General features: G+C 48.1%; 1 protein-coding gene across 15 annotated transcripts; it reads left to right on the top strand.

Moving 5' to 3' along the window:
• The first annotated feature begins 514 nt into the window (after window positions 1–514).
• On the top strand, window positions 515–19453 carry ZBTB40 (zinc finger and BTB domain containing 40). 15 transcript variants are annotated; one of them, XM_032958436.2, is made up of 14 exons: window positions 515–943; window positions 3934–3977; window positions 4137–4533; window positions 4997–5170; window positions 6524–6953; window positions 8652–8935; window positions 10328–10442; window positions 11576–11782; window positions 12293–12457; window positions 13443–13520; window positions 15200–15336; window positions 16230–16395; window positions 16782–16868; window positions 17153–19453. In XM_032958436.2, the coding sequence occupies exons 3-14, from the start codon at window positions 4240–4242 to the stop codon at window positions 18091–18093; spliced, it is 3078 nt and encodes a 1025-aa protein (XP_032814327.1). In that variant the 5' UTR covers window positions 515–943; window positions 3934–3977; window positions 4137–4239; the 3' UTR covers window positions 18094–19453. The 15 variants fall into 15 exon arrangements, with proteins under 15 accessions (XP_032814327.1, XP_032814330.1, XP_032814326.1 ...); XM_032958439.2 differs by having other exon boundaries at window positions 3934–4001; XM_032958435.2 differs by having other exon boundaries at window positions 3930–3977.
• Window positions 19454–24089: the final 4636 nt, after the last annotated feature.

The following is a 24089-nucleotide window of genomic DNA, read 5'->3' as shown; positions in this document are numbered from 1 at the left end:
TCTCACGACGTTTCGACTGCAACACAAGCAATCATCAGGTGTGAAAACCACAGCAAGAAAATGTAAAAAAGTGGCGGTTTTTTCACGTTAGCACCACGGAGAGTGATTTGGCAGTTATTCAGATGGACGAGTCCATCTATGTTCTCCCCCCTCCTCTTTTCCGAACATAGATGGACTCGTCCATCTGAATAATTGCCAAATCGCTCGCCGTAGTGCTAACGTTAAAAAAACCACCACTTTTTAAAATTTTCTTGCTGTGGTTTTCACACCTGATGATGATTGCTTGTGTTGCAGTCGAAACGTTGTGAGAATTTTATTGTTTTATATTTTTCTTATTTTATTGTTTCCCTTCTACGTGGTGACTTTACCGAAAGAACCAAGAATAGCTATAACCTTGTTGTAACAGCTCTCTCGCTGGTTCCACTGCTGGATTATTTTTTTCCGCCCGAGGACGACCGCTTGTGTTTTCTACCTACATGACGTATGGATTCCTGCAGTCACGAAAGTTTTAAATCAAGAATGTGCTCTATATGTTGTTGCCGGAAGTCTTAAACGCGTGACGTCATTGAACTGGAAACGTCATGCAACGTTTAAAATCGAGCGCTCGTGACGTCGCTGTTCCAACCGCGCGATGACGTCACCTACGCGCGTTGGCGCACAACTTCAATTGGGTGGGGCCGAGCCGAACGTCGTGCCGTCATGTTCTGCGCCATTGCGTCACTTGCAGCGCGATTACGTCACTACCAACTGGCGTGCGCGACGACGTCATTACGCAAGGGGGACCCCTCGCAGATTTAAAAAAAAAATCGTTACAATGGTTTTTGCTTAGATTTACAGAAAAACCAATTAATCATTCGTACTTACAATCACCGTAAAATCATCGTGGTCGTAATAATAATATCGGTGAAGAAACATTCGTTGCCAAAACAACAATCCTTCCGAGGTAAGCGGGCGTGCTGTGGCTTAACGTTCAGAATGGCCGCGTGGTTTTGTGTCGCTGATTGAAGGCCTCGTCTCCCGTTCCGTCGTGGCCACCTCTCGCCTTGCCTTATCCCCACGGCAACAAAAACATATAACTTTATTGATGTGGCAGGGGGGGCAATAAAGTTATAAAGCATTGTCTGAAAAAACTTTATCAATGGACCGCATTTTGTCGAGGCTTTAGTAAAGTTATAGCTGAGAAGGCCCTCTCCAGTACAACTTTATCGACACCATGCTCGGTGCCGATTGAGGTTGGAGTCAACCGGCCATGGTCAATCCACCGCTGGATGTGGGCCCCCTCCACGCCGTGCAGGTCGTGAGCGTCGTAAAAGTCCATACTTCACCACCCTGGTCACACTGCGGCTCCGGTATTTGGTGCGGGGTGATCACGTCGTCGTCATCAGCCATGGTTCATAACAAAGGTGTTCGTTGTGCGTTAGATCGCGTAAATATAAATGTCTATGACGCAGCCGTGTGAGTAAGGTTCGTCACGTAGACAACACGTGCCAGTTCGTCACGAGTTCAGCCGCACTTGTTTCTGTGTTGGGAGAGTAAAACCCCGCTGCAACGTTGGACAACGAGCGAGGGCGGCGTTTCTCGCTGGTGATTGTAACAGAGCCAGCTTCAATCAGGCGGTCAATCCACCGCTGGATGGATGTCAGCGCCTCACCATCCCCCCAGGTCCACGTGCTCCCGACCCCCGCAGCACGACCCACACAGCTCCGAGCACGAGCCGATTCCCCATCGCTCCTCCTCGGTGGCGGACGAGCCACGGGGGCGCAGAGCTTACCGTCCAATCTTGATTTGAAGCTTTCACGACTGCAGGGATCCACACTCTTCGGTTCTTTCGGTAAAGTCGCGCAGGTAGTGATAAAATTAGATCACGACGTTTCGGTCGCGACACAAGCGTCCATCATCAGGTGGACGCTCGTGATTTATGTTATACCTACGTGACTTTACAGTAGAAGTTGAACTTCTTTCGCACCGTACCCCTTAGGGGCCGTCCATAAATGACGTCACGCACCTCTGGGGGTCAGACATTTGTGACGATGGGAGGGCGGCGGGGTCAAAAATCGTCCAAAATCGCGTCACGTAATTTATGGGACGGCCCCTTATCAGTGCCTACCTTATCACAGACCTTATTGGTCACCCCGTGCCCTCATATCAACGTTCATCCTACAAAGTCCCATAACAGGGGGGAAGCACAAATAGACAAAACAAATGTTGCCCGTACAGTATTGAAACGGCTGTACGCCGTATGGACCTGAAAACTCAATTACCCTGTACAAGAATACGGGTAAACCATATGGGTTGACAGCTATGAGATCCTAGATTTGAAGCTTTCGTGACTGCAAGGATCCATACTCTTTGGTTCTATTCGGTAAAGTCACGTAGGTAAAAAGTAAAATAACAAAAATCACGACGTTTCGGCCACAACACAAGTGGCCTTCATCAGGTGAAGGGACCGTGTTGTCATGAGGACAGCGTTGGAGTGAAAACAGCCAAGCCCAGCTGTGTGGGAGGAAGCAAAACGCTTGACCAAGGAATTAGCGTAAAAATGAGCACGATGAGATCCACACACAACCCGTGCTCCGAGCACGGGTTGATTTCCATCGCTCCTGGGCGGCGGACGAGCCACCGGACGCAGAGTTTGCAGTGGCAGTTTCAATAAATGTCTGTACTGCATGTTGAACTTCTTTCGCACCTTACCTAGCCAACCGTGATTAAAGGTTTACGAAGACGCGTGGACAGTTATTGCGCGGGCAGAGAAGCCGTTCCTCCGCAACGAATAACAAGAGGCGGTTACATCATGATACCTCCTTTGCCAGTAGCAAAATATAATAATAGTTTTTTTTTACCCTTTTATCTGGCAACAAAACTGATACCTTTTTTTTACAAGGGATCATGTTTGCATTAACCACAATAATTTCAAGGACAATGCATACATTATCAGAGTTGTTTTTTGTTTGCATTTTGACCGCAGGTATTGTGGTTAATGCAAACATGATCCCTTTTAAAAAAGTATCAGTTTTGTTGCCAGATAAAAGGGTAAAAAGCCTATAACAAAAGGCGGCTTTGTCATATGCACCGCTCTTCTCACATTCGTGTGTTTTGAGCAACTACCAAGCAATCGGCAAAAAAATCAAAATACAGCAATGAACTAAACAGCAATTTCAAAATAAAAGTACGCGAGGAATCGAAAATATTTCAAACATAACTCATTTATGATGGATGAGTGTGTCTTGACACGGCAATTTGGTCCGCTGAGAGACGAGCAGCCCTAGGGCTTGAACCAAGCACCTCTTGCCCCCGTAGTTTGGAACTCCATTCCACCAGAAATCTGTGCTGTCGAATCACTGCCCCTGTTAACGCCCAGGCTGAATACCTTTCGGATTTTTTTTTGCTCTCCCTATGATTGACTGCCTCTCAATAAAATAAATATGCCCGCTCTTTTTGTGCATCATATTAAGGTGCGGCCGTATTTACACAAGTCAGCATTGTAGGTGGCAATCATAAACCCTGGTTATAAACAGGAGTGAGAATGCTTGCAGCATCACAGGACAATGGCGATCACCATGATTGTTGATGATGGTGATGAGAGACAATGGAAAATTAGTGTGCGACTGTGGTCATCCACAACAGACAGTACAACATAACGACCCAATATCCGATCTACAAATACAAAGGAGACATCACAGTGATACACCCCGCTGCTCTTGACACAGTTATCTGGCTTGACCACCTGAATGTGAAATTGTAGTTGTTGCTCTGCACTTTCATCAGCAGCCGTACGAAAGAAGAAGAGACACTTGGCCTTACATTTAAAACCTAGAAACTCCGTCCTGTTAGCTTCCTGCCTGTCCAACAGCCATTATGAACTAAGCCCTCCCCAACGAACAGTAACTCGCACCAACCGCCCCTGCTTCGTTCTTTTGTGTCTTCCCAAGGCAGACTCGGCCTTTACCGTCAAACCTCGCTGCTCCGCCAGCAACCAGGTGGGCGATTGGACAAGCGGTGTGGTGAGCAGCTGGTCAAGTGCCTTGGACAATGGGTAGAGGGGGGGTGAGCATTTGTACGAGCAGACGAAAGGCTGGACAGGCAGTTGGATGAGCAATCAAGTAAGCAGTTGAACAAGTATTTGTACAATCCTACAGGTGGTTCGGTGAGCAGCTTGACGGGAACTCGAACAGGCGAACTGGTCAAACAGTTGGGACATAAAGCTCTGGACGAGCGGCCGGACGAGCGCGCACGCGACCGATGGAGCTGCCGAACTACGCGCACACGCTGCTGCGCCGCCTGTCTGCGCTGCGACGCCAGCAGCGGTTGTGCGACGTGACGCTGGTGGCGGGCCGCGTGGCTTTCCGCGCGCACCGCGCCGTCCTGGCGGCCGCCAGCCCCGCGCTGCTCGGGGCGCTGCTGCTGGAGGCTGATGCCGCCACGCTCTCCGTGGACCCCTCCATCGCCACTGCCGATGAGATCGCGCTGCTCCTGGAGGTGGCATACGCCGGCACCATCCCGCCGGGCCGGCATAATGCCACCAGACTCGTGCAGGTAAGCTAAATTGTAAACTAAACTCTTTATTTCAAACTGAAACTAAACTATTTTAAACTAAAGTTAAACTAATTTTTTTTTGTATTTTACTAGGTCAGGCTTACTGAGCTATATAGATATTTTTCAGAAGCAACCTGGCCACAAATGATAGCTTAAGAAAGTGTCTTATCATATGTACATTTATAGTAGCCATCTGTTGATTTTAAATATGGAAGGAAAAATCCGGAACAAAATCCGCGCGACCACGGGGAGAACATACAAACTCCAAATATACAGCCGTTATAACGTTGATCATTGTGGTGTTTGTGATGGTATTGGTGATTGTTATAGCCGTGGCTGTTTAATTTGTGATTATAGCAGTTGCTGTGATGGGTGTGACATAATGTTGGTTATCCCCGTGATCATTGCTGTTGGGCCAAAGTCATTATGGTGTTGTGGTTGTGGTGTCGCGGTTGTGGCGCAGGTTGCCGAGGGCCTGCAGATGAGCGATGTGGCAGACGCGTGCCGTGCGGCGCTGGGCGCGGTTTCCGGCGGTTTCACTGCTCCCCAACGTTCGGACGCTGAATCGCACTCGTCACCGCCACCAATCATCACTGTGTGCCCCTTATCTGATGAAGACCCCGCCGCTAAGGAAGAGGTGAGTGAAGTCACAATTCACTGCCGCCGTCATACAAAATTGTGGAGCAGTTGTTATGCGGTTAACTTTCTATCTATGGGACATTTTTTCCAGTATCCAAAATTATATAAAATAAGAATAGGTTTTACTCTTTCATGCAATAAAAGGGGAAGTGTTACGATGTTCAAACACCAATTAGATACCTTTTGAAAGGGATCAAGTCTGCATCAACCACACATACTTGTAGAAAATAATAAAACAAACATGCTGTGATAATAATATATGCATTCTCTCTGGTTATTTCGGTAAAGTCACGTAGATAGAAAAAATAATAAAAGAAACACTACGTTTTGGTCGCAACACAAGCGTTCGTCATCAGGTGAGAAAATGATCTGCTGTTGTGGCTTTATATATGCATGGGAGGGGGGGGGAAGGGGGAGTTTTGTCGAGTCGTGGCAGCAGGAGTTCACGGGGGGGGGGGGGGGGGGGGGGTTTGTGGCGTGCAGGGACGGGTGGGGGCTGGCACGGGGGGGAGGGAAGAGGGGGAAGGGTTTGTGGCATGCAGGGACGAGTGGGACTGGAGAAATTAGCATGTCAATGAGCTTGAATTAGTAGCCGAAAACAAAAACGTGACCGGTGGGTGAGTGAAAATCACAGCAGTGAAAACTTGACATGGTTTATATTTTATTTTATACCCACGTGACTTTACCGAAAGAACCAAAGAGTATGGATTCCTGCAGTCACGAAAGCTTCAAATCAAGATTGGATCTATTTGGTGTTTTAACTTTTTAATACCTGTTTTATTGCCAGAAAGGGTAAAGCCTATTCCTATTTTTCATCATTTCAGTTAACTTTCATTATCCTTGGGCAGATTGTCCAGGATGGGGATTAACCATTCTTGTGAAAATTTGAAAACAATATCTTGACACGAGCACTCGGGTTTCATGAATAGCTGCACTTTTTCTTTCGCGGCGTTGACACTCAAAGCTCCGCGAAACTGACACGTTCGCAAACCCACGTACTGTACTTCCTACTTCATGGCCACGTCTGGGGCGCCACGGTGGCGAGATGTTAACGACCTCGCCTGGTCTACAGGAGGTCGTGGGTCGATCCCGATCATGACGCCTGTATATATTTGGAGTTTATATGTTCTCCCGGTGGTCGCATTGATTTTTCTCCAGGTCCAGTTTTTCCCTCCACATTTAGAAACTACATGCGTTTAGAGTATTTGTATTATAAATTTCCACATGATGATAAGCCACTTCGTTGAGCTATCATTTGTAGCCAGGTCACTTCTGAAAAACAGCTGTATAGCTCAGTGGGCCTTACCTGGTAAAATAACAATAGTTAATTGCGATCGCTTTTCATCCACAGGGCGAGACGTGGCAGTTCGTATTCACTGATGGCGGCGTCGCGTCTTCACTCCCCGTGACGTCACTCCCCGTGACGTCAATCCCTGTGACGTCAATCCCCGTGACGTCAATCCCCGTGACGTCAATCCCCGTGACGTCAATCCCCGTGATGCCAAGTGCGGAGAAAAATGCCTCTAGTGTAAATGAGGGCGATGGGACCAGAAAGAATCCTGCAGGCACACCGCTCCCTGTGACATCCGTCCTCGTGACATCGCTTCCTGTGCTGCCTTCCGATGCCACGACCTTACTTTCCGAGCCGCCCCCTGCAGTGCAGGAAGTGAAGTCAATTGTGCCATCGCCGGCCGGAATCGGTGCAGTGCGGGACCCGGAGGCGGTGGCACCGGTGCTAATCCATCGCCGGCGTCTCAAAGCCGGGCTGGTCGGAACGGCAGGTAATCTTTGACGAACCGGACAAGTGCCCACGCGGATTGCATGCCCCTTACAGTTACCATTGGTTCCCCTAGATGTTGATGATGGGAGACTACTTCATTGGTGCCAGGGATGAGACCATCAATTTGCTGCACTTGAGAACCTTAGTTTAATCTCAGCCGGATGGCTGAAACCCGGACTCCAACCTAGATTTACTCATCATTGCTGGCTGAGCATCTCTCAGAATCAGAATATTTATTTATACTGCAGGAGGAATCCATTGAGCTATGAAGCTTCTTTTTCACAGATATCCAATAGGAGCAGGTCAGAACGTTATAACACCAAACAATAAAAAACACGATAGGAGTGCATACATAAAAGGTAAACAAATCAACTTAAAAATAAATAAAAATAAAGATTTTTATCTGACCAGGTAAAGCCCACTGAGCTATTAGCTTCTTTTTTGAAGTGACTAGCTCAACGAAGTGCCTTATCATGTGGAACGTCATGGCAGCTAAATAATATAAACGCACGATTCTAAATGGGAATAACCGGAGGACCCGGAGAAAAATCTACATCATCACGTGGATGTCGTCAGGGTCGGGATTGAACCCCCGATCCTACATACAAGGCAAAGAAGATAACATTACCCCTCTGAGCCACGAAAATCCATTGCATTAAATCAGAACTCAATTTGGCTAAATTCCAGTAATTGTTGACGAGTTTGCAGTAATTAGGATGTGTCGGTGGCTTTAGTGGGTTTTTTTTCAGACACGGCGGAAATTGGTGCCGCGTTCTGTTCTCGCCTGTAAATCCCACAGCGCCGTGCGGGAAATGAGAACATGAAAATAACCACGAGTGAGAATGCCCCAGCCCCGAGGGGTCACCACGGCTTCCCGCTCGATCGCCTATCCCCTACTCCCCTACCACCCCCACTTCACCACCTTGCCCCGCCCCTCCCCGGCACGCTCGCCCACTCACTAACTCACTCGCCTGCTCCCTATCTCACTCACCCGCGAGCTCGCCTACCCACTCACCCGCGAGCTAACTCACTCGCCCACTAGCTCACTCACCCGTTCGCTCGCCTACCCCACTCACCCGCCTGCTAGCTCACTCACCCGCTCGCTAGTTCATTCACCCACTCGGTCACCTGCTCACCCCCTTGATCCCCCGTTATCCTCACTCAATCGCTCTTTTGACCTCTGCATCACCGGTTACTTACGCTGGGACCATCAACTCACCACACTTGAGAACTTCATTTAATCCGCCATGGCCACGATTCGATTCCTGGCCTAGTGTGGAGACTGTTTGTTCTCCACCTGTTTTGCAGAGTGTTGAGTGTGCGGAGAGTTTGTCTGTTATTCCCCTGTTCTGTATATGTTCCCACTGGGTTCTACGCTTTACTCCCATAGCTAAAAATAACACACATTGTAACTGCTGAGGGCCTAAACATCCCAATGCTGAAAATTTACCCACAAATTACTCAATTGGGATTGCAGAGCAACATCACCCCCTCCTACTGCAATAAATTTGGCGGTATCCTGAAAAATAGACTTGAGACTTGGTGAGGCTTTGCCGATTCAACAAACATACTGATAATAATAACAGTGGGGGATAAGACCTGGATTCGAACCAAGTATCTCCAGTGGTACTGGCTCGGCTTCTCCGACCTATCCATATCCTGACCATGATCCCCTCCCCCACTCTCTCTTTCATCCCAGCCACTCCACTGACAGCACCACCAACCACACCACAGCAACTGCCGCCGTCCGGCCACACTACCGCACACACTGCCACTACAACCACCGCCACGACCACCGCCGCCACGACCACCGCCGCCACCACCACCGCAACCACAATCGACGAGGGGCAGCAGCGTGAGGAAGCGTGTAAACGTGGAGCCACGCGCAGGAAGAGGGTGGCGCCAGCCGCGGCGGTGAAGGAGCCGGTGCCGAGTCGCGGGTCCCCGCGCAGTACTCCCCCCGTGGCCCCCCATGCTGACACGGTGAGTGCAATCGCGCGTTCGCCAACTTTGTTATTTGCAAAAGCTGCCTTCAAAAGGAGGCGGACAAAGCCTGGCCGGCAACTGGGCAAGGCGCAAATGTGAACCGACAACAACACGGAACAGCACAGACAAGTAGAGCTGGGCTGCCCAGTTACTCGACTTGTCAGCTGACACAAAAAATACTCGAGTCCAAAGCAAGTGTCACCTTTGTTCCCACGTATGCCGCTGGACAGGAGGTGATGGGCAGGGCTTGGTGAGATGTTAAATACCTCGCCTGGTGATACAGGAGTTTGTGGATTCGATTCCGACCCTGACGCCTCTATATTTGGAGTTTGCAGTGTCTCTCTCCCCGTGGTCGTGTGAATTTTTCTCCAAGTCCGGTTTTTCTCTCCACATTTATAAAAATGCCTTTTAGAGTATCTGGGGGCAATACATTCCACATGATAAGCCACTTCATTGAGCTATCATTCGTGGCCGAGCGCGCTTCTGAAAAAGAGCTATACAGCAGCTCAGTGGTCCTTAACCTGCTAAAATATGAATAGTTTAGTTTTTACAATCCGCCACATCGCGCCACGAGTGGATTGCAGAAGGGGCAGTCACCATGTTTAAAAGGGCTCCGAGCAATTGATTGCAAAACCAGGAGTCGATTAAAATTTTAAATTAATCCACTTATTCAGCTCTTCAGCTCACCGTGTCCCAGCTGTGAGAGCATTGCACACAAAGTGCTTGCCACAAATGAACTACAATATCTTGCCAATCTCGTCAAGGAGCATAAGCCATCAAGAAAACTCCGGTCATCCTCGTAGCAGCGGCTTTTGGCTAATCATCGAACAAAGACGATCACCTCATTGCGTGCTTTCACGTGCGCTTTTGCGGCCGTCTGGAATGCTCTTCCTATATTAGGAAGCCACTGGAGTAATGCACTTTTAAATCTAAATATAAAACTCTTATTATGAACAGCTTTTTGTGTTGAGTTTGTTGTTCTTCCCCCTGCACCTCTGTTTAGCACGGTTGGCTACGTACGGTGCAAAATAAGTTACATACACACATACAGACACAAGACCTTGCTGCTCTCGCCAAGGAGCGTAATCCATCAAAAATTCCGGTAATCCTCACAGCAGTGGCTTTTGGCTAACTATCGAACAAAGACAGTCACTGCATCGCACACTTTCAAATGCGCTTCTGTGGCCGTCTAGAACGCTCTTCCGATATTAGGAAGCCACTAGAGCTATGCACTTTTAGTTAATCTAAATTTGAAAACGAATTTCTTTAGAACTGATTTTTGTTCAACATCCATACATACTTAACTCCGTGAGGTATTACCCTTTTTCAATTAGGTTTGAATCTTCACTGTTATGCTGACAGCACCTCAAAATGTCATCCCTGCTGCAGGCAGGAGAGATTGGGGGTAGAGAGAAGGCGTCTGGCCCTACATCCCGGAAGAAGCGCAGAAAGCGACCTCCCATTGCGTGCAACCTCTGCGGGAAGGTGTTCCAGTACATGGCCGGTGAGCACGCACCAGCGGCACCACGGCAAAGCCCCACAATGCTCGCTCACGCCACTGCTGTGGCAGAAGGCGCGGGGGGGGCCCTCCTTCACCAGAGGGGGAGCCCCTCTGTGTGGTACTTTTGCCTACTCTTCCATACCGGCCAGACTTGCTGGAAGAGGTAGCATTACCCACGTTTTTTTCCCACCACACACGCGATCTGTCGAACGGAGGCTGTGCCATGGTTATCCCTCCGGAGTGGCAGAAGCAGCGGAACAGAGAGGGAGGGGTGTTAATAAACACTGCCTCAAGATAATCGTCATCATATGACAAAGGGAGCCAGGCGTGGCTCTGGTTACACCACCTCCTCGTGTGCCACGCTGGCTTGCATAGATGCCACTCGCTAACAGTACTTGCCGCAGTAACCTGTGCAGCAATGTATGTATGTATTTGTGGAGAATGGTAGTAGTGTAGCGGTTAGCGTGCTACATTGTGAACCCGGCAACCCGAGTTCGATTCCCGCCCACGACCAACATCCATGATGATTATCTGAACCAGTTTATGGGCCTCTCCTAGGTAAACTCATCCTTAAGTTTTTACCTGGTATGGTGTGTAAAACATCGCTTCTGGGGTGCTGGCCATGCACTCCTTCATGTGCCGTGCCAGCCTTTATAGATGCTCGCTTAACAGCACTTGCCCCTAATGTCTGTTAAAGCTATATGGGGGGATCTTTGTCTTTGGAGTTTGTTTGGTGACAGCGTGGTGTGTATGTGTGGTGTGTGTCATCTGTGGTGACAGTGTGATGTATTTGTATGTATTTATGTTTATGTGTGAGTGATTGTGTGTGTTTTGAGGCATTGTTGTGGTTAGCGTCTGCGCTATGAACCCAAGGACCGAGTTCTATTCCCGCTTATGGCCAACTCCAGTGACGATTATCTGAACCGGTCATGGGCCTCCCCTAGGTCAACTCAGCCTCAAATTAGTACTTAGTGTGGTGTGTAAACATCACCAGTGGGGAGAAAAAGGTGGCTGGGTGTGGTGTTGGCCACCCACTGCCAAGTGGGCCATGTCGGCCTTCATAGGTACTACTCTTTAACAGCACTTGCCTTAACAGTCTCTTTTGGCTATACGGGGGATCTTTGTCTTTGTCTCAGGCATGCTGTACCACCAGCGCTCGGAACACTTTGCGGAGAAGCCGTTTGCGTGTGGCGAGTGCGGCAGCCGCTTCGCCGCCGCCTCCACGCTCAAGAACCACGAGCGTCTCCACACGGGCGAGCGCCCGCACACGTGCCCACACTGCCCCCTCGCCTTCCCGCAGCCCGCGGCACTCGCATACCACCTCAAGCGGAAGCACGCCATGGGTACTGCACGCGCGCGGAGGAGACGACACTAAGAGACAACACGCGGACACACACACAGGAAGACGTGGACACACATGGGGAGACATGGGGACACACAGGGAGACACTGGGACACACAGGGACACGGAGACACATGGGGAAACATAGGCAGACGGGAATGTATGGGGAGACATGGGAGACAAGGGGACCTAAAGACACATGGACACGAGGGAAGACTTAGACACACACGGAATGCCGAAGTTGTGGTTGTGGTTGTTAGGTGGTTGCATTAAGGATGCTGTAGATGTGATTGTGGTCATGCCCTGGTTGTGGTGGTATTGCGGTTGTATTGAGGTTGCTGGTGCTGTCACTGGTTATGCAATAGTTATGGTTATATTGGAGTTTCTGTGGTTTGGACTGTAGTCATGCAGTGGTTGTGGTTGTAATATTGTTGTATTGAGGTTGCTGTGGCTGTGATTGTGGTAATGCAGTGCTTGTGGTGGTTATTGTGGTTGCTGCGGTTGTGGTGCAGGCCGGCTGTACAGCTGCCAGTACTGCGAGGCCGCGTTTCCTCAGGCGGTGGAGCTGACACGCCACGTGCGCACGCATACGGGGGACCGCCCCTACGTGTGTCGCCCTTGCGGCAAGGGCTTCAGCCAGGCCAACGGACTCTCGCTGCACCTCCGCACCCACCACCGTGAGCGGAACTCCACATCACTCTATGTCACACCACACCCTGAAACGGTACCAAACCACCAGGGCTTCATTCAGCTAGCCCAACGGACTCTAGCCACACCTCCGCACCCACCACCGTGAGTGGCTTTCCGTGCGCGGAACTCCGTGCCACACCGCGTCAGACCGCATCACACCACACCGTGAAACAATACCACACCACCGTGGCTACAAACACATTACAACCACAACTACTACAGTGGAATCTGGCTTGCCATTGAACAAAGATGGTCACTGCATCACGCGGTTTAAGATGTGCTTCTGCAGCCATCTGGAACGCTCTTCCGTCAGATATTGGGAAGCCACTGAAGCTATGCACTTTTAAATCATCTACATTGAAAACTCATTTCTTTAGAATTGCCTTTTGTGTTTAGTTGTCCTTCCCACGTACCTCGAATTAGCACGGTTGGCTGTGTACTAGGCGAACGAAGTTCTACACACATACATACAGCCAGGCCAATGGATCCTCGCTGCACCTCCGTACCCACCACCATGAGCGGCGCACCGCGTCACAGCACGAAGTATTATACCATGGTCTCACCACATGATGACACCACACCACCACATATCACTGCATACTCTATATACATGTACGTCTCTGAAAGTGTGCATTTATGTGTGTGTTAGCCTGTGCATGTAAGCGTGTGTAGGGGCGCCGCGGTGGCGAGAGGTTACCTCCCTCGCCTGGTATAGAGGAGGTCTTGGGTTCGATCCCGACCCTGATGCCTGGTGTATATTTGGAGTTCGCAAGTTCTCCCTGTGCTCATGTGGATTTTTCTCCGGGCCCTCCGGTTTTCCCCTCCACATTTATAAACATGCGCTTTGAGTGTTTGGCTGCTATAAATTTCCACCTTGGCTATTATTTGTGGGCTTTACTTCATAGTTCAGTAGTGAGTCCGTGCATGCATATGTGTACATGCGTATATTCATACGTGTGTTTGTGCGTGTAGTCATAGAGGAACCCAATGACTGTCAGAAGTGCCACTTGAGTTTCCCTTCAGCCGAGGAGTATTTTAATCACATCAAAGGTAAGCCGCATAAATATACTGCGTTCACGTGTTTGTGTGTGTGTGTGCCCATCTTTGCGTGTGTGCGCGGGTGTAGTTTGTGGAGAGCGGGGAGTGCAGTGGCTCACGCACTGTGTTACGAACCCAGCGATACAAGTTAGATTCCCACTCTTATGACTAATAACAGTCGCAAAAGCCAGTTTTTTTGTCAAAATAGTTTGCATCACATACAGAGTTACTAGTATACAAACACAGCAGCCGGTATACAGCAAATAACATTCTGATTTTTTGGGTCTTTCGGTAAAGTCACGTAGATATGTTCAAAGAAAATAACATAAATAAGTAGTTTTTTTTTATTTTCTTTCAACCTATCTACGTGAATTTACCGAAAGACCCAAAGAATATGAATTCCTGTAGTCACGAAAGTTTTAAGTCAAGATTGAACAAATTCTGACTTAAATAAACAAGGTAGGTGAAGGAATAAATTGCGTCACTTTAGTTTTTTCCCCTTAGTTATTCTTCAACAATACAGTTTGACTATTGGACATTTTGTTGTCACCGAGACATTCTATAGTGACACATTCTCTGCCATATTTTATCAGTTTAACACGTAGGCTTTCACGACCAATATCCATAATATAGGTTTTTGGGTTAGATCGCGTAAATATATAAATGTGTAGTTAAAACCCGCCACCACCCAACACAGCCAACTAGTTGGGGTTGTCACGTAAACAGAACATGCCAATTCGTCACAAGTACAGCACACCGGTGTGTTGGAGAGCCAAGCCACAACATTTACAATCTGAGTACGACGTTTCGCCAAGACTAATTAGAGAATCTGTGGAAATTTAAAGAAATAAAAATAACTTTAACCGTTTGGATAGCTACCGTCTTAGAGCTGCGTGGAAGCGAATCATCAAATAATACATTATTTAAATGCATGCCTACATAGGGCAGCGTACTTCAATTGGAATTTCCGTTGGTAGGGCTATTTTAATAAACAATAGATAGGAAGGACAAGTTAAAAGGGCTCACATAATGCACATGCATAATATACGTTGCCTCAATAATCCCCTCCCCCACGTTGTACAAGAGCGCAGAAAGGTGGTCCACACATCTACGCCTCTATATAAGGAACGAAACAGTAAGACTTCTCCATAAATCTGGCTGTCGCCTGATGAAGCAAGTTGTAATTACTGGCGAAACGTCGTACTCGGTTTGTAAATGTTGTGGCTTGGCTCTCCATCACACCGGTGTGCTGTACTTGTGACGAATTGGCACGTTCTCTTTACGTGACAAACCTTACTAGTTGTCTGTGTCGGGTGGTGGCGGGTTTTAACGACACATTTATATATTTACGTGATTTAACCCAAAAACCTCTATTATGGAATTTTTTCTTCATGTTAAATTATGTTTAAGATTTACAGTTTTTTCTTTTAAACGGCTGCCCACAAAGGGGTAGCCAAAGAGGTGCAAGGGGGAAGCCAAAGAGTCGCATGCGGCTCCAGAGCCGTAGGTTGCCAATCACTGCCCTAGGTTGACTCATCCTGAAAGAACACTGGGGGGGACAAAGGTGGCCGGACAAGGTGCTGGCCACACACCCCCTCGTGTGCCGCATTGGCCTTTCATGTGATTCTCACTAACAGCACTTACCCCAATGGTCTGTTAAAACGGGGGACGTCTTGTCTCTGTACCCACAGAGACACACCCAAACGAGTGCTTCCCATGCGACCACTGCCAGCGCACCTTCACCACTCCCGCCGCCTTGGAGCGACACCTGGTGACTCACCTGGGAGGCAAACCCTACTCCTGTGACGTGTGTTGCAAGGCCTACCAGGTGAGAGACTAAAGGTCACAACATGCACATTCGTTCCAAAGCAGCTTCTGTTTGGCTGGATAGAGGGGGATTTATGGGCATGGCATGTGCTAAAAAAGAGATGGGCTGATGCGGTACGGGAGGATGTGGAGTTCAGTGAACTTGTCATGACTGGTACCAGGGGTGTCAAGATCAGCCTCTGTGGCTCGTGAAGGATGCTACTGGTGAGTTGGAGGCAGTTGCCCTCCAGCGACACAGGAGAGCAGAGTAGCGATGCTCAGAACAAAGAGCAAAGTGCCGGGCGGCTAAAATACAGAAAGTTGGCACAGTAGGGGGCACAGATGGTGCATCTGCCAGTTATCTCAGTCTGTGAACCCATAAGACCTGGATCTGTCCCATGACCTGTCAGCGAGCACTTCGACACTTTACGTGGCCTTAAGATGCACCTAGCTTGGCATTAGTGCCATGGTAACATCACCTCCACTTAGTGGCAAACATCAGTTGTTGTCGTTGTGTATGTATCTGTGTATGTATGTAATCTGTATGTATATGTGTTTATGGAGAGCAGTGGAGCAGCAGTTAGCGCGCGGCGCTATGCACCCGGCGACTTGAGTTCGATTCACGCTCATGGCCAACACCAGTGACGATTATCTGAACAGGTCCTGGGCCTCCCCTAGGGCAACTCAGCCTCAAATGTGTACCTGGTGCGGTGTATAAAAACATTGCTACTCAGGAGATAAAAGCGCCAGGGCATGGAGCTGGCCACCCACCTCTTTGTGTGCCTTGCCGGCCTTCATAGGTACTCGCTAACAGCACTTGCCCCCACAGTCTGTTAAGGCTATATGGGGGTTATTCGTGTATTGTATCTGTATGTATGTGTGTATGCATGTATCTGTGTATGTGTGTGTGTATAGCACCTGTCAGGGCTGTGGTACCACAACCGCGTGCATCACCCAGCGGTGTTTGCCGCTCAGAATCGCCGCAGCACCGCGCGGGCCGGACCTCTCGTCTGCCACCTTTGCGACACCACCTTTGATGGCAAAGCGGCGTACATCCGGCACAGCAAGGCCCGCGACTGCGGTGCGCAGGGCTGGTCGGGACAGCCGTGGTGTGCTGCATGGGGCTGTGGTCGTAATTGTGGTGTGTGGTGGTGATGTATGGTGATAGCGTGTGGTGAGCGGTGTGGTTGTATGGTGGCGTGTGGTCATAGTGAGTGATGTGTGGTGGTGCACGGGGACAATCGGTGTGGTGGTGTTGGGTTCTGTGGTGTGGTGTTGTGTGGTTCTATGTTGTGTGGTAGTGGTGCAGTGTGTAGTCTGGTGGTGTATGGTTGTGTTGTGTGGTGGTAGTAGAGTGTGTATTGTGGTGGTGTATGGTTCTGTGTAGTGTGTTTTATGGTTGCGAGTGGAGTGGTATTGTTTGATGTGGCTCACTGTGTTCTCCCGTCGTACCTCTTGCCGTGACAGAGTCCCAGCCACAGCTGTGTGGCCTGTGCCAGGCCGTGTTCGCCGACAGCCGCGCGTTGCACAACCACCTCAAGAGCACACACCCCGGTGGGAATGCAGCCGATCACCCCAATCACGTACACCACATCGCCCATATACACCGCCAAGGCGCACCACAACACTCGACCACACGACCCAGTCACAACACCACCGTCATGGCAGTGACGTTGCTGGCAGCTAGAACTGCTAGTGCTGCTATATTTTTTGTTTCTGGCCACACCCCCACCCCCTGTTGCGTCATGGCAGCCTTAACCTGCGCCCGCTAACAGAACTTGCTCCTCCGGTGTGCATGACTGAGTGGTGGAATGTCTCGCGTCTCTTGTTGCACGCAGGAGGCCTGCCCTTCTGCTGCCCCAGCTGCCCCCTCTCCTTCCGGCATCAATCGGCCCGGCAGTACCACTGCACCACTGAGCACCCGGTTCCACCTCCACTCGCGCTGTCCCCGCCGCATTTCGCCGCATCCTGCGCAGGTCCTGCCGAGCATGCGGTGACAGCACCCACGAGAGAGCGGATGACGATACTGATCATACAAGCGGGTGGTGGCGATGGTGGCGACGGTGGCGGCAATGGCGATGGTGGTGTTGACACAGGAGTTGCTAAGGGCACTCTGCAAATTACCGAATACAGGGATAATGAAGATGTCGGCACGGCCGATTGGACGGCAGCAGAGGCGCCAATGCATGATGCAGCCGCGGAAAGCACAGCCGCGGAAGGCACAGCCGCAGCTGCTGTAGCCACCTCGCCCGACACAGCCACGCATGACACAACCACTCCAGCTAAAACCGGACTCGGCAATGCGAAGGCTGATGAAACACCAGCCAACATAGCTACAATTGACAAAACGGCACATAACATAACTGGAGCTGATATGACAGCACACAACATAGCTGGAGCTGACATAACAGCTCATGATGTAGCTACAGCTGACATAACAGCACAAAGCATACCTACAGCTGGTATAACACCTCATGACATAGCTCCAGTTGATATAACAGCACATGATGTAGCTACAGCTGATATAACAACTCATGTCGTAGCTACAGCTGATATAAGAGGACATATATCTAGAGCTGATATAACTCATGACATAGTTACAGTTCATATAACAGCAGCTGACATAACTACAGATGACATAACAACACCCAACATAACTTCTGCTGACATTACAGCTGATATAACAGCAGCTGATTTGCACTCGCCCGATAAAGCAACAGAAGAAACGACACCTGATATATCGACACACGACATGACCACGACAGAATTTTTCTTTTGATAACATCATCCCTCGAGAATTGAACCTGATATGCACCAGAGGGGGGGAGGAAATGTGAGAGAAATTAAGAAGTCAAAACATCCAGAGAAAGTTCTACACAAGTCAACACACTGACAGAAGCATCGACGATTACAATCCAGCACTCCGGCAGCGTTCTTATGAGCAGTGGCATGTGGGCCTGCAAGACGAGTTATTTACTAGTTCAATTCTTTTTTTGTCCAATTAAAGTGCCGTTTATGCGAACACAAGTTTTTTTTTTTAATCGAAAGGACGTACAGTATCCCTCGTTATTCATGAACTTGTTACCCGTGATTTTGGCTATCCGCGAATCGCATCTGGAACTCTACACTACTGCATCGAGGGAGACAGAGAGATCGTGATGATGCATAGCATCGTAATTTAATGTAAGTTCATTTATAAACTATGATATGTTTTAATATTTTTTTTATATTTACTTTGTTTATTATAAAAAAAATTGTCTTATAATCATGTATTTTATGGCTTATTTATGCATTAAGACAACCCATAAAAAATGCCATAAGCCAATATTCGAGAAATTTGCCATGAGAATGCATCAATTCGTGAATCGTGCATCAGCCACAGTGACATGGGTTGACATGGCATCTGCTTTAAGTTATGTCTGTTATGCCCCTGGCTCAGGTTCAAGGCTCGCATGAAATGGTTGGTGAATAATGAGCACCAATGCCTGCGTGGTGTTTAAAATGGGGTGACCGGTAAATCGTTACAAACCATTCTTAAGTGTTTACAACAAATTTCTCTGTGGCTGAGGCATTTAAATGTTAAAATATGTTTAGAGTTCATTTTCTTGGTTCTTTCGGTAAAGTCACGTTTGATAGAAAACAAAAATACAAATAAAATTAAATAAAAAATAATAAAAATTGAAAATAAAAGCAAAAAACCCACAATAAAAATATTACAATTAAATTGAAAAATAATCAAAGCAAAAAAACCCGCGACGTTTCGATTGCAACACGTGATCTTCATCAGGCGGAGAGAAAAGAGGGGGCAAGCCTCCAATTGCAACTGCTAATAAGGGTTTCCAAGCGAGTGGGCTGGGGACGAAAGCTGCACAAGCAGCACGGGCGGGCATCCAGTCAGCCAGCGCTATTGCAGGAGCAGAACAATGGGGGAGTTGGGAGGAGGATAGCTTGTGTAGCGCAAACAGCATGGGCGGGGCAGCCAGTTAGCCAGCGCTAATGTAGGAGCAGACAATGGGGGGGAGGAAGGGGGCAGAGAGGGGGGGAGCATTGCACCTCGCTACACACATTAACACTGCTGACGGTAGAGGCTGATAAGAAAACAAATAAAGTTATGACCCAAAGTGGTTGATGACATCTTTCCAATGATTTCTGAGTTTATGTCTCCGTTGAAATTTTGTCTATATATGGATGGCTTCGTGAACGAATGTTTGTTGATAGCCAGTCGGATTGCAAAGTACCATCGTCTTAAATCAATTTCATGCGACGAGTATGGAAACCTTACAAGTTAGCGGAAGGTTAGGGGGTAGGAAAAAAACAGATGAATCCTCGATTCCTTCCGGAATGCAGTCACAGGGTTCAAATCTTCACTCCCACCACGGCGTTGTGATGCGTTTCGCCTCATTTCTACCCATATCCACCATTGCCTGCTGCAGTGTTCTTAATTGCAAGGTCCGTGGGCCACTGACAGCCCCTGGTGTCCTTTAGTGCGGCCCCCAGACAATACACAGTGAAAACATCCTACCATGCTTTCAAACCCAATGGTTTCAAATGTGTGGCGGCCCTCACTGATGTCTTATCAGCGAAAGTGCACCCCCCCCCCCCCCCCCATGAAAATGAGTGAATAACACTTAGCCTACAGTGTGAACCAGAAGAGGCCACTTGTTGAAGATGGTGGCTCAGAGGTGGCACTGATTTCCTCTTCTGCGGGCCCTTCTCGAGCGTGGAGATTTGTGCATCTCGCTTTGCGAGAGTTCGAATAGATCCTTCGTCTCGTGGCACCTCTCACAATATCTAGTTACAACTTGGTGGGGGAGGCGGGGGGAAGACAAAAACGTCCTGAAATAACCAATGGTGGTCCAGGACAAAGTGGTGGACATTCCACGTTTTCATGGCGGAAACGAGTATGAATGTATAATGACCACAGTTGATTCCGCACATTACCTTGAATATTGTTTTGTTATAGCCAGTAGTTTTTTGGTTTGTAGAATACAAAACTATTGAGAACATGTCTGGCCTGTTGGAAAGTGTGCTGTTTCAATGTTTTGTGTTTCTTTTTAAACGGGGCACTGCCTGAATGTAACAAAGCAGCTTGATAGCCATGTAGATGTGAGTTCAGGTCAGTTTATTTTGGTATAGCCCTGTGAGCCATTCGGCTCTTGAATCAGGTGCAACCACAACAAACAAAAAAACAAAAACATAAACAAGAAAAACATCTTAAAGTGACTATGTGACTGTGCAAACAGAAAATCCATGAAAAAAACAGCAAAAATATTCCTGAAAAAAGCACCGTACACCAACGCTGTGTGCAAAAAATCCCAGTGGGATGCAAGTCAAACAACAACAACCACAAGAAAACTTAGATTAAGGCCATCAGTCTAACTCCGTACTACAACAAAACAAACATGTCCAAACAAAAAAACTTTTTCCAAATCACCAAAATATAAAGCCGTAATTGCAACGTAACAGTGATCACAAGGACTGTGACCGAATTTTTACAATAAACTACATAAATAACATGTAACACCAAACCCTAGAGCCATAGCTGGCTGCATGAGTTACTCAACAACAGAAGCATCGGTCGGAGTATCAAATTTTTCAATGCACCTTTAAGATCAGCACGCTAAATCAAAATACAGATAATACTTTGCAACGTCATCCGGAGCGAAACATTTTATTTTATTTTACGCCAATGAATAGCAGTGGCAGCTTGGGGTGTACAACTCCTCCAGAGCAGTTTTGAGAGAAGATCTCATTGGTAGCGATTCAAGTTGCAGTTTATTGGCAATAGCATTCCAGACTCTGGGGGCATCAATAGCAAAGGCACTTCCTCCAGTTTTTGTACGGCAATAGGGAATGTGAAGCTGGTAAATGAGCGAAGACCTGAGGTCAAATTTGTTCTTTGAAACAGAGGAGATCCAGCAGGTAGTCTGCGGATTTTTTTGTAAGTACATCGTGAATAAATAAGATCTGGTGCACAAGCCGTCGAACATTAAGAGATGTTAAGTTTGACCCAATGTAGAGATCACAGTGGTGAGTCCTATATGGGCAGTTCAGTGTAAATCTTAAGGCCGAGTTATAGATGGAATCAAGCTTCAATACAGTCCTTGGGGCTGATTTATACACGATGTCACAGTCGTAAAGTAGAGGCAGTATAGTAGCTTTTATCAATTCCAAACGGAACATTGGGGCGAAGCAGTGCTTGTGTCGATACAGAAAACCAATTTTTGTCTTTTTACCAATATAATCAACGTGATCTTCAAAATTCAGTTTTGAATCCAGGATGACCCCAAGATACTTATAGATCTTGACTTGCTCTATTTGACAATTATTTAAGGAATGTAAAATGGGGAAAAAATACTTCCTGCTTTAGTCCTGGTGAGAAGCATAGCACCTTGGTTTTGGAGGTATTCAGGACTAGTTTAAGAGCAACTAGCTGATGTTGTAGTTTGTTGAAATCACCCTGTAGCTTAGCAATCACGTCATCCGGAGAGCGGTCAGCAGTAATCAGTATCGTGTCATCTGCAAAAAGATTTACCCTGGAATGATCCAGGTCAGTGCCCAAGTTATTGACATAAAGAGAGAACAAAAGGGGGCCGAGGATGGAACCCTGTGGAACCCCTTTTGTTATCTTAACACTGTTTGACCTCCAACCATCTGTGAATACAGTTTGGGTGCGAGAAAAGAGGTAATTTTGTAACCATTTTACTGCGTTTTCGGAAAAACCGAGGCAACTTAGTTTAACAAGCATGGTGGTGTGGTCTACTGTATCAAAAGCTTTGGACAGGTCTAGAAAAAGACAGGCACATTGGCCAGGTTCCCATTGAGAGGCGAGACGAACTGCGATCCTTTTGACACAATTGACTGGCGTGATGAAGTATGGTCAAACAACCCTCGCCTCGTGACGGACGCATCTAAATGAGTGAAATTGTGAACGTGGGAATGAGTTGACTTAATTAATGTGGATGAGTGATTATGGTTGATCATAACATTGTGTAAAATGTTGAATTCTCGGAAGTGATTGGCGGAATAAGTTCCCTGAAATGAGTGAATAGGAATTCACATCTGCCACTGTAGGGTAGGGGGGAGGCAGAAATTGTCGGGAATTTGAGCAGTCAAAACAATTTAAGCACAACGTGGTGCATGTATATTCAACTTATTTCACACCTTATGCAGCTAACCGTGCTAATCGGAGGTGCGGGGGAAGGACTAAACTAAAAACAAAAAGCAGTTCTAAAGAAATTAGTTTTGAATCTAGATTTAAAGGTGCGTAGCTCCCAGTGGCTTCCTAGTACGGTATCGGAAGGGAGAGTGTTCCAGACGGCCGCAGGTGAAACTGGCAAGAACACCTACAGCCGAAACTCGGCATAAATTCGCGATACTGCTTTGGTATGAAAGGTGAAAGCAACAAAATAGTTGAATGGATTTAATAAAACACACTTTTATAATAAAGCATCTGCATGGGTGTGGGGGGAGGAGACAGAATATTGAACACTCCCATGAAAAGGAAAACAATACGACGTTTCGGGGAATGGCCCTCTTTATGGCAGTTATGGACAAATCTGTAGACTTTTACTTAAAGCCAAAACGCGAGGGCTGCTATGAGTGATTGCGTGCACTGCGTGTGCAATGTAACGATCGCGTTTATGTCGCTGCTATTGTTGACACGCGGGGCCATTCGCGGTGTTTATCTTTTTCATTTTGTTATTCAATATCATACTGGCCCCTCTATGCTTATCAATGGGACCATATTGATTTTCCGTCAGGCGGGGCCGGCTATCTGGGGTACGGTTTCTGAATGCGGCACCGCCAGGGTCACATTGAACCGCCATATTTATGCGCATCCTCGCCAACGGTGCTGTCCATTGGTTCGTGGCGTCAGCCAATCACAGCACTCCTAGGTCACCGCGCCCCCCATAAACGCGATTATCGTGGCAGGTGATTGGTCAAGCTCTTCATGTCCAGCCACATCATTGGTCAGTTCGCCCTCGCGAGATTTAGGCACCGACAAATAGGAATTCGCCCTTCATTCTACGACCTCTGGGCACTCGTTAAGATTAAATCTCTGTTCTGTAGTTGCCTCGTAATACATTTTTCGCACATTTTTTGCTTAATAATTTTGCATCCCTATTTCACATTCGGCGATGCAGGGGGCTTTGTATTTGTTTAAAGTGCCCCCTTAACAGTGGGATCTTAAAACACATTGCATTAAAATCACAAACACAGACAAGGGTCCCCCTTATAGCCTGAACAGCCAGTTGGAGCAGGTTCTGTTAGCGAGCAGCACCTATGAAAGCCGACACCACGCCCGGCCGCCTTTGTCTCCCCAGTGGCGATGTTTTCACACACCGCACGAGGCCGAGTCGACCTGGGGGGCGGAATCGGTTTCAAATAATCGTCACACTGCTGGTGTCGTCTGTGACGGTGAGCGGGAATCGAATCGGATGGCCTCAGCGATCCCCGGTGTTATAATACTGCAACACATTTGTGTTCGATAAAAAAACAAAAACAAGCACCAAACGGTGACATTTAATCCCCGCGTCCTTATCCCAACCCCATTGGAGGTCACAACCGCCCCGCGCGTCATTCCCCGCGCGACAATCCCACGGCGGCCATCTTGCTCAGGGGGACAAAGCGTGGCGGCTTACGAGCCCTGCGCACCGCCCACCCCTCCCTCGCATTCACGTTGGGAGGTGGCTGGGTTTGGGCTATCTGCTTCCCTACACAGCATGGCCGCTTGGTGACGCCCATCGAGTCGGAGCGGGTAAATAGGGGGCG

This window comes from Petromyzon marinus, chromosome 21 (assembly GCF_048934315.1).
Source record: "Petromyzon marinus isolate PM22_M1 ecotype Great Lakes invasive population chromosome 21, UKy_Petmar_22M1.pri1.0, whole genome shotgun sequence".
Lineage (NCBI taxonomy): Eukaryota > Metazoa > Chordata > Hyperoartia > Petromyzontiformes > Petromyzontidae > Petromyzon > Petromyzon marinus.
Note: the sequence above shows the minus strand (reverse complement) of the source record. Positions and strands in the feature narration are given on the sequence as shown.

Coding starts and splice junctions, on each gene's coding strand:
- ZBTB40 (XM_032958437.2), top strand. CDS start 4,240: ATGGAGCTGCCGAACTACGCGCACACGCTGCTGCGCCGCCTGTCTGCG. Junction 5,171..6,523: donor ACCCCGCCGCTAAGGAAGAG/GTGAGTGAAGTC, acceptor TTTCATCCACAG/GGCGAGACGTGGCAGTTCGT. Junction 10,443..11,575: donor GGTGTTCCAGTACATGGCCG/GTGAGCACGCAC, acceptor TCTTTGTCTCAG/GCATGCTGTACCACCAGCGC.